Source organism: Neofelis nebulosa, chromosome 4 (genome assembly GCF_028018385.1).
Source record: "Neofelis nebulosa isolate mNeoNeb1 chromosome 4, mNeoNeb1.pri, whole genome shotgun sequence".
Taxonomy (NCBI): domain Eukaryota; kingdom Metazoa; phylum Chordata; class Mammalia; order Carnivora; family Felidae; genus Neofelis; species Neofelis nebulosa.
Window position 1 is genome coordinate 73,800,518 of NC_080785.1, and position 14,371 is coordinate 73,814,888.

At 38.8% G+C, this 14,371-nt stretch overlaps 1 protein-coding gene across 3 annotated transcripts in view; it reads left to right on the forward strand.

The window, feature by feature from the left end:
• LOC131509410 (calaxin-like) overlaps positions 1–14,371 on the forward strand; it is a 33,260-nt gene that overhangs the window by 13,546 nt on the left and 5,343 nt on the right. For all 3 annotated transcript variants that reach the window (XM_058725108.1, XM_058725107.1, XM_058725109.1), the window contains exons 2-4: positions 4,094–4,249; positions 4,502–4,606; positions 11,216–11,367. In XM_058725108.1, the coding sequence (XP_058581091.1) occupies positions 4,094–4,249; positions 4,502–4,606; positions 11,216–11,367 (413 nt within the window). The remainder of the gene's footprint in view (positions 1–4,093; positions 4,250–4,501; positions 4,607–11,215; positions 11,368–14,371) is intronic.

A 14,371-nucleotide genomic window follows, 5' to 3' on the forward strand; every position in this document is an offset into this window, starting at 1 on the left:
GGGCAGGGTATGTAGGAAGGGGCATGGAGCTTCCATTCCCTTTCCCAGGACCTTCATATGTTCACCATCCCAGAAGCTCCCTGAACACTTTGGGGGTCTTCATGGAGTTTTCATCACATAGGCACCATAGGTCATTAACTCAATATCCAGCCCCTCTGCACAATGGGGGATACAGCTGAAAGTTCCAAGCTTTTAATCATGGACTTTTAATCAAGTCTTTTTGGTGACTAGCTCCCAGCCAGGAGCCACCAGTAGTCGCCTCCTTAGAACAAAAGATTCCTATCACCCCTGATGTTCTAAGGGATTTAGGAGCTTTGTGTTGGGGGCCAGGGTCAATGACAAAATTGAACAAAAGATACTCATGCTGCTCACATCATTTAGGAAATCCCAAGAGTTTTGGGAGCTATGTGCCAGGAACCAGGGACAGAAGCCAATATATATATATTTCCTGTTACACAGGGAAAATATAAGATTGGCCTGGCAAGTAGTGCCAGAAAGCGAAGAAGTGAAAAAGCCAATGGGGTTGTGTGATGTGAAACATACAAGAGCCAACTTGAAAGCTCCCAAGGGCCAAAACTGGAACAATTTGAGTAAGATGACAGGATTGTGATAAAATAAGTGTATGTGACCCCCCCCCCCACACACACACCCTGACATAAATAATTGAGTAAATAGGGAAAAAAAGACCTCTTGGTTTCATGAATAGTATAGATACTCCTTCCCAAGAAGTGGAATTACATTTTCCCTAAAAGATTGGCTTCCAAAGAATAGATTGTGGAAAGGATAAATAGCAACTACAGTGGAGAACCCTGTAGACTAGCATAATCAAGTGATCAAAGTTCTCAGCAGTTAACCTTGTATGTGTCCCCCTGACATGTGAGAAGAACAGCAATTTATCTCTAGAATTCACCCCCCAAACCCCTAACCACAGCTTATTATGCAAAAAAAACAAAAACAAAAAACAACAACCACCACCATTAGACAAACCCAAATTGAAGAATATTATGCAAAATGAAAAGTCAAGGTTGGGCCCTCTGGGTGGCTCAGGTTAAGCATCCAACTCTTGATTTCAGCTCAGGTCATAATGTCACGGTTTGTGGGATTGAGCCCTTGTCCATGCTCAGCATGGAGTCTGCTTGGGATTCTTTGTTCCTCCCCTGCTCATGCCCTCTCAAAATAAATTAAAACTTTAAAAAAAAAAAAAAGTCATGAAAGACTAAAAACTATCATAGATTGGAGGAGACATGCCAGCCAAATGTATTCTGGCTTGGATTCTGGAATCAAAAAAAGAGCATTAGTGGAAAAGTGGTAAGATCTGTAGTTTAGTTAATAATGTGCCGATGTTCGTGTATTCATTTTGATAATTGTACCACGGTTCTGTAAAATTTTAACGGAGAAACAGTGAAGATTGGGAACTCTATCATCATTGCTTCTCTTGTGTAAATCTAAAGTTATCCCAAAATAAAGTTAAATAACATGAGCCAATGCCTAGCACCTCACAATTCTCATTACCCAAGATCATTCAAATATCATTTACAGTGGTTCCTGGACTGCATGAGTAAGGTCTTTAGCTGTAATGACATGTGAGCTTACATGGATAAAACTCAGAAAAAATTACTACCTGCTGAAAATTGTGCCTAAAATCCTTGATAGCTGTGTTGGATGACTTGTTAATATTTGGCTCAGAGCAGCATCTGACTCTTAAAACCTCCCTTTCCTCAAGGAGGAAACTATTGTTGGTGCTAACGTTTGCACTCCCGATGATTCTCCATCAGAGTTAAGCAGGCTGACTTTCAGGCAAACATTAACATACTCTACACTTCATACAGCACATCCACACCTGAGCTTCCTCTTTCTCTGTACTTTTTATGAGAAAAAAATATTTCCAAGTTTTTTGTCCTCAGAGCAGCTGCAACCCCTTTAGTGACCTAGCCTTGAAAAGTTCACACTGCCTCATTTCCACTGAGCTCTACTGGTTGAAATGTCAGAAAATGCCTTCCCTGTTTCAAGTGAAGGAGACAGATCCCATCTCAGAGGAGTATCAAAGTCTTTGTAGAAAGAGCATATGGGATGGCATAGACTGTTAAAATTGTTTTGGGGAAGACACAACCTTGTCACATGTGGACTCATCATTCATAATGTGGTTTTGAGAATCTACTGCCAAAGTGACCCTCCTTAAGTGCAAATATGATCCGTTAACTTGCCAGCCAAAATTTTTCAGAAACTCCCCATTGTAAAGTCTAGTCTGCCATGTGGCCATACCAACCATCTGCAGCTAGCTTTCAGAACATACCTTCAAGCTGCCTCCTCTGGCAAGTGACCCCTCCTCCTTGGGACCTTTGTTAATTTCCTGCTACCTCCCCAGTTGATTATTCCTTCTTTTGGGTAACTGCCAAACACCATCAATCATAGTGCTTGCACTTTTTTTTTTTTTTTTTTTCTTATCTCTTAGCCAAAGTGTAACAACTTTGTGGGCAGAAACCGTGGTGTATTCACTGCCCGGTTCACAGGAGGCCTTCAATATAAATTCTTATTGGGTGGGTAAAAATGAGCTTTTTGTCATATTTCTGAGCTTATAGTTACACTGTGTAGCCTGCTAAATGGAATCCCTTAATTCTCAGTCCTGATCAATGCACTAAAATCACCCTGCACTTCTTTAAAAATACCCTTTCCTAAGTCTGGACTGAAATCCAAGTGTGTGAATATTGAACATTTCTGTTTGAAAATTAGTCACCAAGTCCCACTGATTTTCTGCAACATCTCAAGCTCCCTCCCACTTTTTCAACCCTCAGGGCTTAGAAGAGTCAACTGAGGTCTTGTTTTTTAAAAGCTAATTCCTGGGTCTGATGTTAGTGATTCTGACTTGGTAAGTCAAGTAAGGCTTGGGAACCTGCTTTTGAACAAACAAAGGAGAGGCTGTGGATTTCTCTCATTCAGATGGTCCTGGACGGTCCATTAGAAACACGGCTCCTGGGGCGCCTGGGTGGCGCAGTCGGTTAAGCGTCCGACTTCAGCCAGGTCACGATCTCGCGGTCCGTGAGTTCGAGCCCCGCGTCAGGCTCTGGGCTGATGGCTCGGAGCCTGGAGCCTGTTTCCGATTCTGTGTCTCCCTCTCTCTCTCTCTGCCCCTCCCCCGTTCATGCTCTGTCTCTCTCTGTCCCAAAAAAAATAAATAAAAAAACGTTGAAAAAAAAAATTTTTTAAAAATAAAAAAATAAAAAAAAAAGAAACACGGCTCCAGTAAAATGTAGTTGATCCTTGAACAAAGTGTAGGATGTAAGCACCAACCCCTGCAATACAGTTGAAAATCCATATATAACTTTTGACTCCCCAAAAGCTTACCTACCAATAGCCTACTGCTGACCTTACTGATAACATAAACAATTAATTAACCTATTTTGTATGTTTTATATATTATATACTATATTCTTAAAGTAAGCTAAAAACTTTTAAGAAAATCATAAGAAAAATACATTTACAGTACTGCGCTATATTTATTTTTTATTGCATTTAAGTAGACCCACAGTTCAAACCTATGTGGTTCAAAAGTCAACTGTAAATGTTAATTTTCTGACTAGGCATTCAAGGCCCTCTGCCATCAGCCCGTCCTCTTCAATCTTGTTTTTTCACTTCTTCCTAACTTGCTGTGCTCCCAATAAAGCATGTTCAACTTCAACCACAATTCTACCTCTTTCCTTTACCCATATTATCTCTCCCTGGAATTCTCCATTTTACCACCCCCAACACATTCCTTCCTGTATAAATACAATGTATCCTTCCAAGTCTCTGTTCAAAGTCTACTCCCATGAAAATGACCTAACTCCTCTTTCCCACACTGATTTCTCTTTCTTCACATGTCTGTAGTAGTGAGCATTATGTTACATAATTTTTCATTTACATACCGTCTTAGGAGTCTTCTGGTGACACCCATCTTAATTGTGTAAGCCCTTAAGTAACAAGTGATGTCATTCTTTTTTTAATCACTAAAGCATCTAGCATCATAGGAAAAAAACAGCTGCTTAGTAAAATATTTTTAATTGGAGTACTCATTGAGTAAGTCTAAGTTGTACTTATTTGTATTTTTATTTTACAGTCAAAAAAAGTGAAGTAGAATGTCTCATAAGACTTTTTCACAGCTTGGTGGAAAGAGCTAATGTAAGACTTAATAACCTTGGGCTAGATCGTAATGCTTTTCGAGCGATCCTGCACAGCGTATTTGGAATGACTGACGATATGCTAATGAACAGGGGTAAGAGGCTTAAGAAATGGAAATGGGCCAAGCTGAGATGGCGATATATATGGTGTTAATAATTAATATGTGGCAAACATTTTTGTAATGACAAAATATATATATATACACACACACATACATTTCCAATAATTTTGACTCTTAAAGATGGCCAAAACCTTTTTTTCCTCTCAATTTGGGAAGAAGGTTTATATATTTGAATTATAAAATAGCTTTAAATTACAATATACTTCTATGGTCTTTTTCTTTCAGTATTTTTTGTGTTTGACAAAGACCACGATAACTGCATAAATGTGAAAGAGTGGGTTAAAGGATTATCAGTGTTTCTTCGAGGGACTTTTGAAGAAAAGCTGAAGTGTAAGATTTCTATATGTGATTACTGACTTAGTAATATACTGTGTCAATTTTGTATTTAGTGAATGCTTAAACAATTTTTAAAAATATAAAATCAATGTTCTCTATAGCAACCTTTCGAAAATAGTTTGTGACAGCTTTAAAAAAAATCAAAACAAATGAAATGGGTGGTCTGTTTCTTGGGAGAGTCCCTCCTTTAGACCTACACTTCCTTCACTGGTTCTGTCATGCCTAAATGTCACCAGGATGGGTCTTTGGGTCAAGTCCCAGGCGAAGACGAGCAAGTCAATGTCAGGGCTTGTGCCAACTCCGGGTTTCCCAGGCTGGCACTGGGCTCAGCAGGAAATGTGCCTTGATATTGGGCAGTGCATAAGTCACAGTGAAGACATTCCTCATCTCTTGAACAAAGAAAATAAATGTGAGGGATTGACACAAAACAAAATGAAATACACATTAACCACCAATATTCTAGTGTTAGAATTTGTGTAGATCAGTGAAGAGAGGAAAAGAGATTGAGGACAGAGAATGCCCACAGGAAGAATGGTTACAGAGAGAATTTCCTACAGGAAAGATATGTTAGTAATTCCAAAGACAAAAATCTTCCCATTCACAATTTTGCCTAGAAGTGAATAGCTCTGGCCTCACCTCACCTGTACCATTGTTGTGATGTGTATTTTCTATGTTTTATACCTCTGGGTCCAGGTTTTGGGGTGAGGAACCCAGGAAAGAGAATAGGAACAATTTTTTTAAGTTTATTTATTTAGAGAGAGAGAAAGAGAGAGTGCAGGAGGAGCAGAGAGAAAGGGAGAGAGAGAATCCCAAGCAGTCTCTGCACTGTCAGCACAGAGCCCAACATGGGGCCTAAACACACAAACCATCAGATCATGACCTGAGCCGAAACCAAGAGTTGGATGCTCAACCAAGTGAGCCACCCAGGCGCCCCAAGAATAGGAACAATTTTAAATGACAGTTTTCTAGGGAACAATTGCTTAAAGTGTCAAATTGCTTAGGAAAAGACTGCAGAATTCTGAGTAAGTAAACAAATCTTTATCCCTTGTTCTTCCACTTAAATTTGGATTTGGAATGTTGAAAAGAAGATCCCTAAAGTTAAACACACATTTTACTTATTTGTTTTTAAAATTTTTAGGTATTTATTTACTTTTGAGAGACAGAGTGCGAGTGGAAGAGGGGCAGAGAGAGAGGGAGACACAGAATCTGAAGCAGGCTCCAGGCTCTGAGCTGTCAGCACAGATCCCTATATGGGGCTTGAAACCACGAGTCATTGATATTATGACCTGTGCCAAAGTCAGAGGCTTAACCGACTGAGCCACCCAGGTGCCTCTTAAACACACATTTAAAAAAATGATAGCAACATTTAAAAAAATCACCAACTTTCTTTGACATTTACAATGTTTTGTGGTTTTTTTTCTTTTCTTTTCTTTTCTTTTCTTTTTTTTTTTTTTTTTTTTTGAGGTAAAATTGACATTCAACATTATGTGGGGTTTTTTTTTCCTTAACTTTTCTCCAGTTTAATTTTTCACAGGATAACACTGAAATATAGTTGCTACTTAAGGTTGTTGCAGCACTCTTATACAGAAGTCTCACCAAGAAGTGAAAAGCTAAGTTTTCATGGATGTAAATTCTTATGGTAATACATTATAATACATGGTGAAAATGGCTGTGACACTGAATACAGCTGTTATGTGATTGAATAGCATCATGCTGTCAATGAATTTTCCTCCTCTAATCCTACTTCCTAAAACTGTTTCATATATATTTCAAGATATGTTAATTTGGGAAAAATGCCACTTCTCATAGGGTTGAGCTGCATGTGATGAGGAAATGGTGGGGTTCTGAGTGAACAGTCAAGCAAGAATTCTTGAGACACCTCTGGTGCAAGAAGGTGGTTTTATTAAAGCAGGGGGACAGGAGCTGCACTGGGGTTGTGACAGTGGCTGATTATATACTTTCAAGTTTGGAGGAGGTTAGGGATAGCATAAGTCTCTAAGGAATTTGGAAGCAAGGTTTCCAGACCCTTGAGGGGCTGTTAGGAAAAAGTCATTTACTACTGTCTAATAAAACCTTAGTCATCCGACCCTTCAGATGTATACCAGTGGGTCATATGCCCACTGTTTACTAACATACAACTTGGCGGGGGGTGGGGGTAGAGAAAAAGGAACTGGTTACCAAAGAAATTTTTATTTATTAAAGGAGACTACTGGAGGTTGGGTTGATGTTAAGACTGCCTTTTGCCCATAGCAAAGTATCGACATAGAGGCAGTTGAGTTCCTAAAGGAAAGTCACTCTGCCTATCTCAAGGACTTGTCCATGTGCTACGAGTTGTCAGGAAATTTAATTTTTTTTTTTTTTGCCTTTGTTCCCCACATCACATGTATGCTATGGATTGAAGAAACTCAACAAAAAGACACAGCTAATCTGATACTCTGGAATTTTATATTGATTCTATTGCTTTTGCTAAAACATTTAACTAGATTGCGAACTCCAGAAGAGCTCCTTCATTACTGTATTCTCAGGACCTGAGTAAGGTCATCTGTGGCATGAATGAATGTATAGAAGTCACAGAAGTCCCTCTTTAGGGAGAGAGTGGTCATTTTGGATAGTGCAGATGGGCAGACTTCCAAGGAGATGATGGACTCACTACACAGATATACTGAAAAATGTTCTTTGCCAGGGATATGCTGAAGTTTGTACTTAGTTTTGTACTCTATGTAAGTGAATAATAATGAGATATATATGCACGTATGTGTACACATGTGTATATATGTATTGCATGACCAAAGGTTTAAAAAAAATATTTACTTCTAGGGGCACCTGGCTGGCTCAGTCAGTAGAGCACGCGATTCTTGATCTCTGGGTTGTGAGTTCTAGCCCCATGTTGGGTATAGAGTTTACTTAAAAAGAAATTATTGGGGCACCTGGCTGGCTCATTTGGTTAAGTGTCTGACTCTTGGTTTCAGCTCAGGTGTCATTACCTCACAGTTCATAGGTTTGAGCCCCGCATCAGGCTCCTCACTGACAGTGTGGAGCCTGCTTGGGATTGTCTCTCCCTCCCTCTCTCTGCCCCTCCCTAGCTCTCCCTCAAAATAAATAAATAAACTTTTAAAAAAAAGCAAATTTAAAAGTAAAAAGAGATCTCTTTTATTGCAGCTTCATCACATTTTTTTTGAAGTCTATACAGTTATTGTCTTTTATTTGTGTCATTCTTCTACAGGAGATGCTCAGTTCTGGGTCACATAATACATATAAACTAATAACTGTAATATAACATGATTACTTCAAAATCTATGTATTTTCAAAATACTATATGGGAGTGATGAGAAAGTGCTTTCTAGTGGATCTGGTGGATCAGAAGACACTTCCACAGAATAACTAGCATTTCAGTTAATTCTTGTAAATCTTGAGCAGAAAGAAACTAGAAGGAAGAGCAGGCTAACCAACAGGAATGAACATGTGGAGTTGGTAGAACTGATGTTGAGACATGTAATATTAAGGTCAACTGAATGTGTATTATTAAGGTTGAATCGTCTACTGAGCAACATTCCTCTCCCCAACATTCCCTAAGAGGACAGTTGTGAATCAACTATAATAAATAATGAAATATTGGATGGAGGCAGGAGAGTTTCCTAGATTGTTGAAGTTACCTAGGAAATAACAGTGGGGACAGAGAAGAGGAAAAGGACTATTAATATCTACAAATTGGAATTGATGGTTATCTCTGAACACAGAAAGTATTGTTTGTTTATAAATAGTTTCAAGTACCTAAATTAATGTCATTGATTTCAAAGTATTCCAACTTTATTATTTTAAGTTTATTTATTTTGAGAGAGAGAGCATGAGCAGGGCAGGGGCAGAGAGAGAAGGAGAGAGAGAATCCCAGGAAGGCTCCCCGCTGTCAGCACAGAGCCTGACGTGGGGCTCGATCCTACAAACTGGGAGATCACAACCTGAGCTGAAATCCAGAGTCAGACTCTTAACCCATTTAGCCACCCAAGTGCCCCTAAAGTATTCCAACTTTAAAAAAAAAAAAAAAAAAGGCAGGGGGCAGTCCTTGAGTGGCTTAGTCGGTTAAGAGACTGGCTCTTGATTTCAGCTCAGGTTATGATCTCACAGTTGGTGAGATTGAGCCCCACATAGGGCTCTGCTGTTAGCGCATTTGGGAGTCTCTCTCTTCCCCCAATTGTGTTCTCACTCTCTCTCAAAATAAATACATGAACAACAAAAAGTATTACAGAAACAAGAAGTCCCCAATGTAGATAATGTAGTATATTAAAACATAGTTCATAAATGCCAAGACAGAAAGAAAAATCTTAGGTATGTAAATTTCTCATGAGCCACTTTTTTTTTTTTTTTTTTTTTTTAGTGTGTATTTTGAGAGAGACAGCATGGAAGTATGGAGGGGCAGAGAGAGGGAGAGAGAATCCCCAGCAGGCTCCATGTTGACAGTGCAGAACCCAACACGGGGCTCGAACCCACAAACCATGAATCATCCTGAGCATAAACCAAGACTCAGACACTCAGTCAACTGAGCCACCCAGGCACCCCTTTAAGGAGCTGCTTTTTAAATTAAGGCTACAATGTAAAGTACCTATAAGACTGATTCTCCAATGTGGATTGAAGACTGGTTTCAACTGGCTACATCGGTTTCACCTTGGGAATGTTTTAAAATAGCATTCTCTGAGCTACTACCACCAAGGAATCCATACTTATTTTGTGCTATATCAGGAAAAGTTCTGTTTATTTGTGTTTTTTTTAAAATGTTTATTTATTAGAGTGTGCAAGTCATGAACATTGAGATCATGACCTGAGCCAAACTCGGAAGCTTAACTGAGCCACCCAGGCATCCCCATTTATTTGTTTTTTTAATTATGAAGATTTAGTATCAAATCTGTTCCTTACAAAGATCGCTTGATATCTAATCTGTAACTGTTTCCTCTCCCATCTAGGTACAGGTGAACAGGAATCTGCATCTTTATCAACTACTTTTTTTCCCCCAAATTCTTTTATTTTTCTAGTTTTATTGAGAAATGATTGACATATATCACTTTATAAATTTAAGGCATACAGATCAGTTCTACATATACTACAAAATGATTACCACAATAGGTTCAGCTAACATCCATCTTCTTATATAGATACAATAAGAAGAAAAGTATAAAGGAAAAAAAATATTTCTCCTTGTGATGAGAACTCTTAGAATTCACTCTCTTAACAACTTTTCTATATATCATACATCAGTGTTAGTTATGGTCTTCATGTTGTATGTTACTTTCCTAGTACATTATTTATCTCATAACTGGAAGTTTGTGCCTTTTAGCCATCTTCCTCTAGTTCCCCCTCCCTCCAACTGCCCATCTTTGATCACCAGAAGTCTGATCTCTTTTTCTATGAATCTGTTGTTATTGTCAAGTTTCTTGTTTGTTTTGTTTTGTTTTTGTTTTGGGGATTCCACATATAAGGGAGGTCATAAGAGTATTTGTCATTCCCTGTCTTAATTATTTTCCTTAGCATAATGCCTTCAAGTTTCACCTACGTTATTGCAAATGATAGCATTTTCTCATTTTTTATGGCTGAGTAATATTCTTATTTATATTTATTCATCCATTGATAGAAACTGAGATTGTTTCCAAACCTTGGCTATTGTACATAATGCTCTGTGAACATGGAGGTGCAGATATCTTTTTGAGTTAGTGTTTTCATTACCTTTGGATATATTCTCACACATAGAATTGCTGGGTTATATGGAAGTTTTATTTTTAATATTTTGAGGATCCTCCATACTATGTTCCATAGTGGCTCTACCAATTTATAATCGTAACAACGGCAAATAAGTGTTCCCTTTTCTACACATCCACACCAGCATTTGTTATCTTATTTTTGGCATTTTTTGTTTATTTGTTTGTTTTAATGATAGCCATTCTTGCAGGCATGCGGTGATATCTCATTGTGGTTTTAATTTGCATTTCCCTAATGACTAGTTATGTTGAGCATCTTTTCCTATAGCTGTTGGCTTTTCATTTATCTTCTTTGGAGAAATGCTATTCAGGTCCTTTGCCTATTTTTAATTTTTTTTTCTTTTTTGCTATTGAGTTGTAGGAGTTCCTTATATATTTTGGATATTAACACCTTATCTGATATTGTTTGCAAATATTATTTTCCCATTTCACAGGTTGTCTTTTCATTTTGATGATGGTTTCTTTTACTATGCAGAAGCTTTTTAGTTTGATGTGTTCCCACTTGTGTTTTTATTTTGTTGCTTGTGCTTTTGGTGTCATAGCCATGAAATCATCACCAAGACCCATGTCAAGGAACTTGTTCCTATGATTTCTTCTAACAGTTTCATGGTTTCAGGTTTCATAACATTTTTAAACTCTCAATTTCAAATTCCACATTCCAAGGAGTATTTAATCTTGTGCCAATAAGTATAAAAGGTGCTTTATTTTAAAATTCATCTGTCATACAGACCAATAATTGTAGGTTGTATAAATTGTTTTTATCTTTTTAAAAACTATATATTAAAATAACTTAAGGAGAAGACTAGTGATATTTTAACTGTTCTTATCCAAGTCTTTACATTTCTTGTGCTGTGGGCAGTCTGTTTTGAAGTTTACTATTTGAATGGTGATGGTTACATTTCTCGAGAAGAGATATTTGACATGTTAAAGAACAGTCTACACCAACAGTCATCTGAAGAAGAGAATGATGAAGGAATAAAAGAGTTGGTAGATATAACACTGAAAAAAATGGTAAGAATGAAAACCTATAAGCAGATATTGGGGAAAGCTAAAGACAAATAAATTATTTATTTCCCTTTATAATGAAAGTAACCTTTATGAGGACAGGAGATTTTGTTCTCTGCTCTATCCATTGCCTACAACAGTGCCTGGATGATAGTGGGTGCTCAATACTTATGGAATGGCTGGGTGATTAAATGAATCACTACACAAAATATTAACTGTATTATTTTAAAATATTTTACTCAATGTGGGGGTTGGGAGGGAGTGGTGCAGCAGATTCAGTTTGTGTAAAATTGGATGCCACTCTAGTCTGTCTGCATGACCTTAGCCCTCCAATCCATCTAAACATTCGTTATAACAAAATAACATAATTAAAATAGCTGTCCCTTATAAAGTACTTAACTATATGCCAAGGGCCTTCATAGAACTTTAATATAGGAACTCATTTTACCCTCAAAACAACCCTATGCAGTAGAAATTACTATCTCTATTTTACAGATGAGAAAACAGAAATACTAATAGTTTTACCCAAAATCATGATAGAAAATGGGGTGCAGAATTCTTCTTTCAATGAAACAAAAAGTACCACTTTATTATGGACATAGTGATTTCTTCCCTTTTCTTACTATGCCCCTATCCTGGATACCAGTGAAAAGTTGTTAACTCTAAAGCATTCTGGACCCAGCTCATTTCCATTACTCTGGAGATGAGGAAATAGATGATGGAGGCTGCCAAGTCTTAGATTCAGCTAACACAGACTCCAGCATACCTTCTTCCTTCAGAAATACTCTCACTGGGGACGCCTGGGTGGCTCGGTCAGTTAAGCATCTGACTCTTGGTTTCAGCTCAGATCATGACCTCATGGGTTTTGGGGGTTCAAGCTCCACAAAATAGGGATTAAGAAATACTCTCACTAGCCACTGCTAGGGCTGAGGGTAGACTTCTTGAGAGACAGTATTTTCCCCAATTCCAAATTCACTCTTTTTTTGTTCAATTAAAAAAAAATTTTTTTAACATTTATTTATTTTTGAGAGATAGAACATGAACACAGGGGAGGGGCAGAAAGAGAGAAGGAGACACAGAATCTGAAGCAGACTCCAGGCTCTGAGCTGTCAGCACAGAGCCTGATGCGGGGGCTCGAACCCATGAACCATGAGATCATGACCTGAGCCAATGTCGGACACTTAACTGACTGAAACACCAAGACACCCCTTTAATTTTTTTTAATGTTTACTTATTTTTGAGAGAGAGGAGCATGCGCGCATGAGCGGGGTAGGGGCAGAGAGAGGGAAACACAGGATTCTAAGCAGGCTCCAGGCTCTGAGCTATAGCACCGAGCCCGACGCAGGGCTCAAACCCACAAACTGCGAGATCATGACCTCAGCAGAAGTTGGACACTTAATCTACTGAGCCACCCAGGCATCCCTCTTCTTTTTTTAAAGGACATGTTATGGAGTGAAATTTTTCCTTTTTTAATTTTTATTTATTTTTGAGAGAGAGAGGAAGATACAGAATCTGAAGTAGGCTCCAGGCTCTGAGCTGTAAGCACAGAGCCTGACATGGGGTTCAAACTCATGACCCATGAGATCATAACCTGAGCCAAAGTCGGACGCTTAACTGACTGAGCCACCCAGGTGCCCCTGGAGTGAATTTTTTTCTGGTAATTATTCAAACCTTTCTCTAAGTTAGACTCTCAGCAACCCTGAGTTATGCTCAGAAGTGAAAAAACAAGGACCCATCAAATCAAACCCAAACTGAATTAAGCAGTTAAAGCATTTATAATCTACGTATATGGTCCCCTGCCCCTCCCGTGATTTAATCCCCCACAGTCCCTGTCATTAATGCTCCACTCCAGGCAGGTCTGTCTTCTTCCTGACTTACATCGCCTCATGTTGTCAGACTTCAGTTTGGGCCATTCTTCTGCATTTCCACCCCAGACCTCTTCAGCTACCTAAAAGTCCTCTCAATCATCCTTAAAGGCCTCCCAGTAGTCTGCAAGCATCTTATGATTCTAGTCCATCTTGAACTGTTACTGCTCTAACTCCCAGTGCCTTGCTCCTTAAGTGAGTAACTTCACTTTTATCCTTTTTACATGATGAGCTCTCAAGTCAGAGATCCTTTGAGGAACAAATTCTACTACTAAAAATTAAGTTTGAAAATCTTTGCCCTATGGCACTGATTTTATCACAAATGTAGCACTATATGTCCTCTTTTTGTTTTACTCCCCAGTTACAGTATAAATCCTTTAGAGACACGACCATATTTTATATATTTAAGGTAACTCAGGTGTCTTAGTCTGCTTGGACTGCCATAACAAAATACCAGACTGGGTGACTTAGACAATAGGAATTTGTTTCTCAAAATCCTGAGACTGGGGAGTGCCTGGCTGGCTCAGTTGGTGGAATGTGTGACTCTTTATCTCAGGGTTGTAAGTTCGAGCCCCTGTTGGGTGTAGAGATTACTTAAAAATAAAGTCTGCCTGAGTGGCTCAGTTAGCTGAATGTCCAACTTCGGCTCAGGCCATGATCTCGTGATTTGTGAGTTCAAGCCCTGCACTGGACTCCCATGATCTCGTGATTTGTGAGTTCAAGCCCTGCACTGGACTCTGTGCTGATGGCTCAGAGCCTGGAGCCTGCTTCGGATCCTGTGTCTCCCTCTCTTTCTGCCCCTCACCCATTCACACTCTGCCTCTCTCTCAAAAATAATTTAAAAATATTAAAAATGAAATAAAATACATAAAATCTTAAAAAAAATCCTGAGACTGGGAAGTCCAAGATCAAGGTGCCAGTCAATTTGCTTCCATAGTGAGGGTGCTCTTCCTTGCTTGCAGACAGCCACCACCTCAATGTGTCCTCACATGGCAGAGAGAGGGAGCTCTGGTCTCTATTTACAGAGATGCTAATTATATCATGGGGGCTCCACCTTCAATACCTCATCTAAACCTAATTACCTCCCAAAGACACCTCCCAAATCATCACACTGGGGGCTCTAACATTGGATTTAGAGGCAAGAG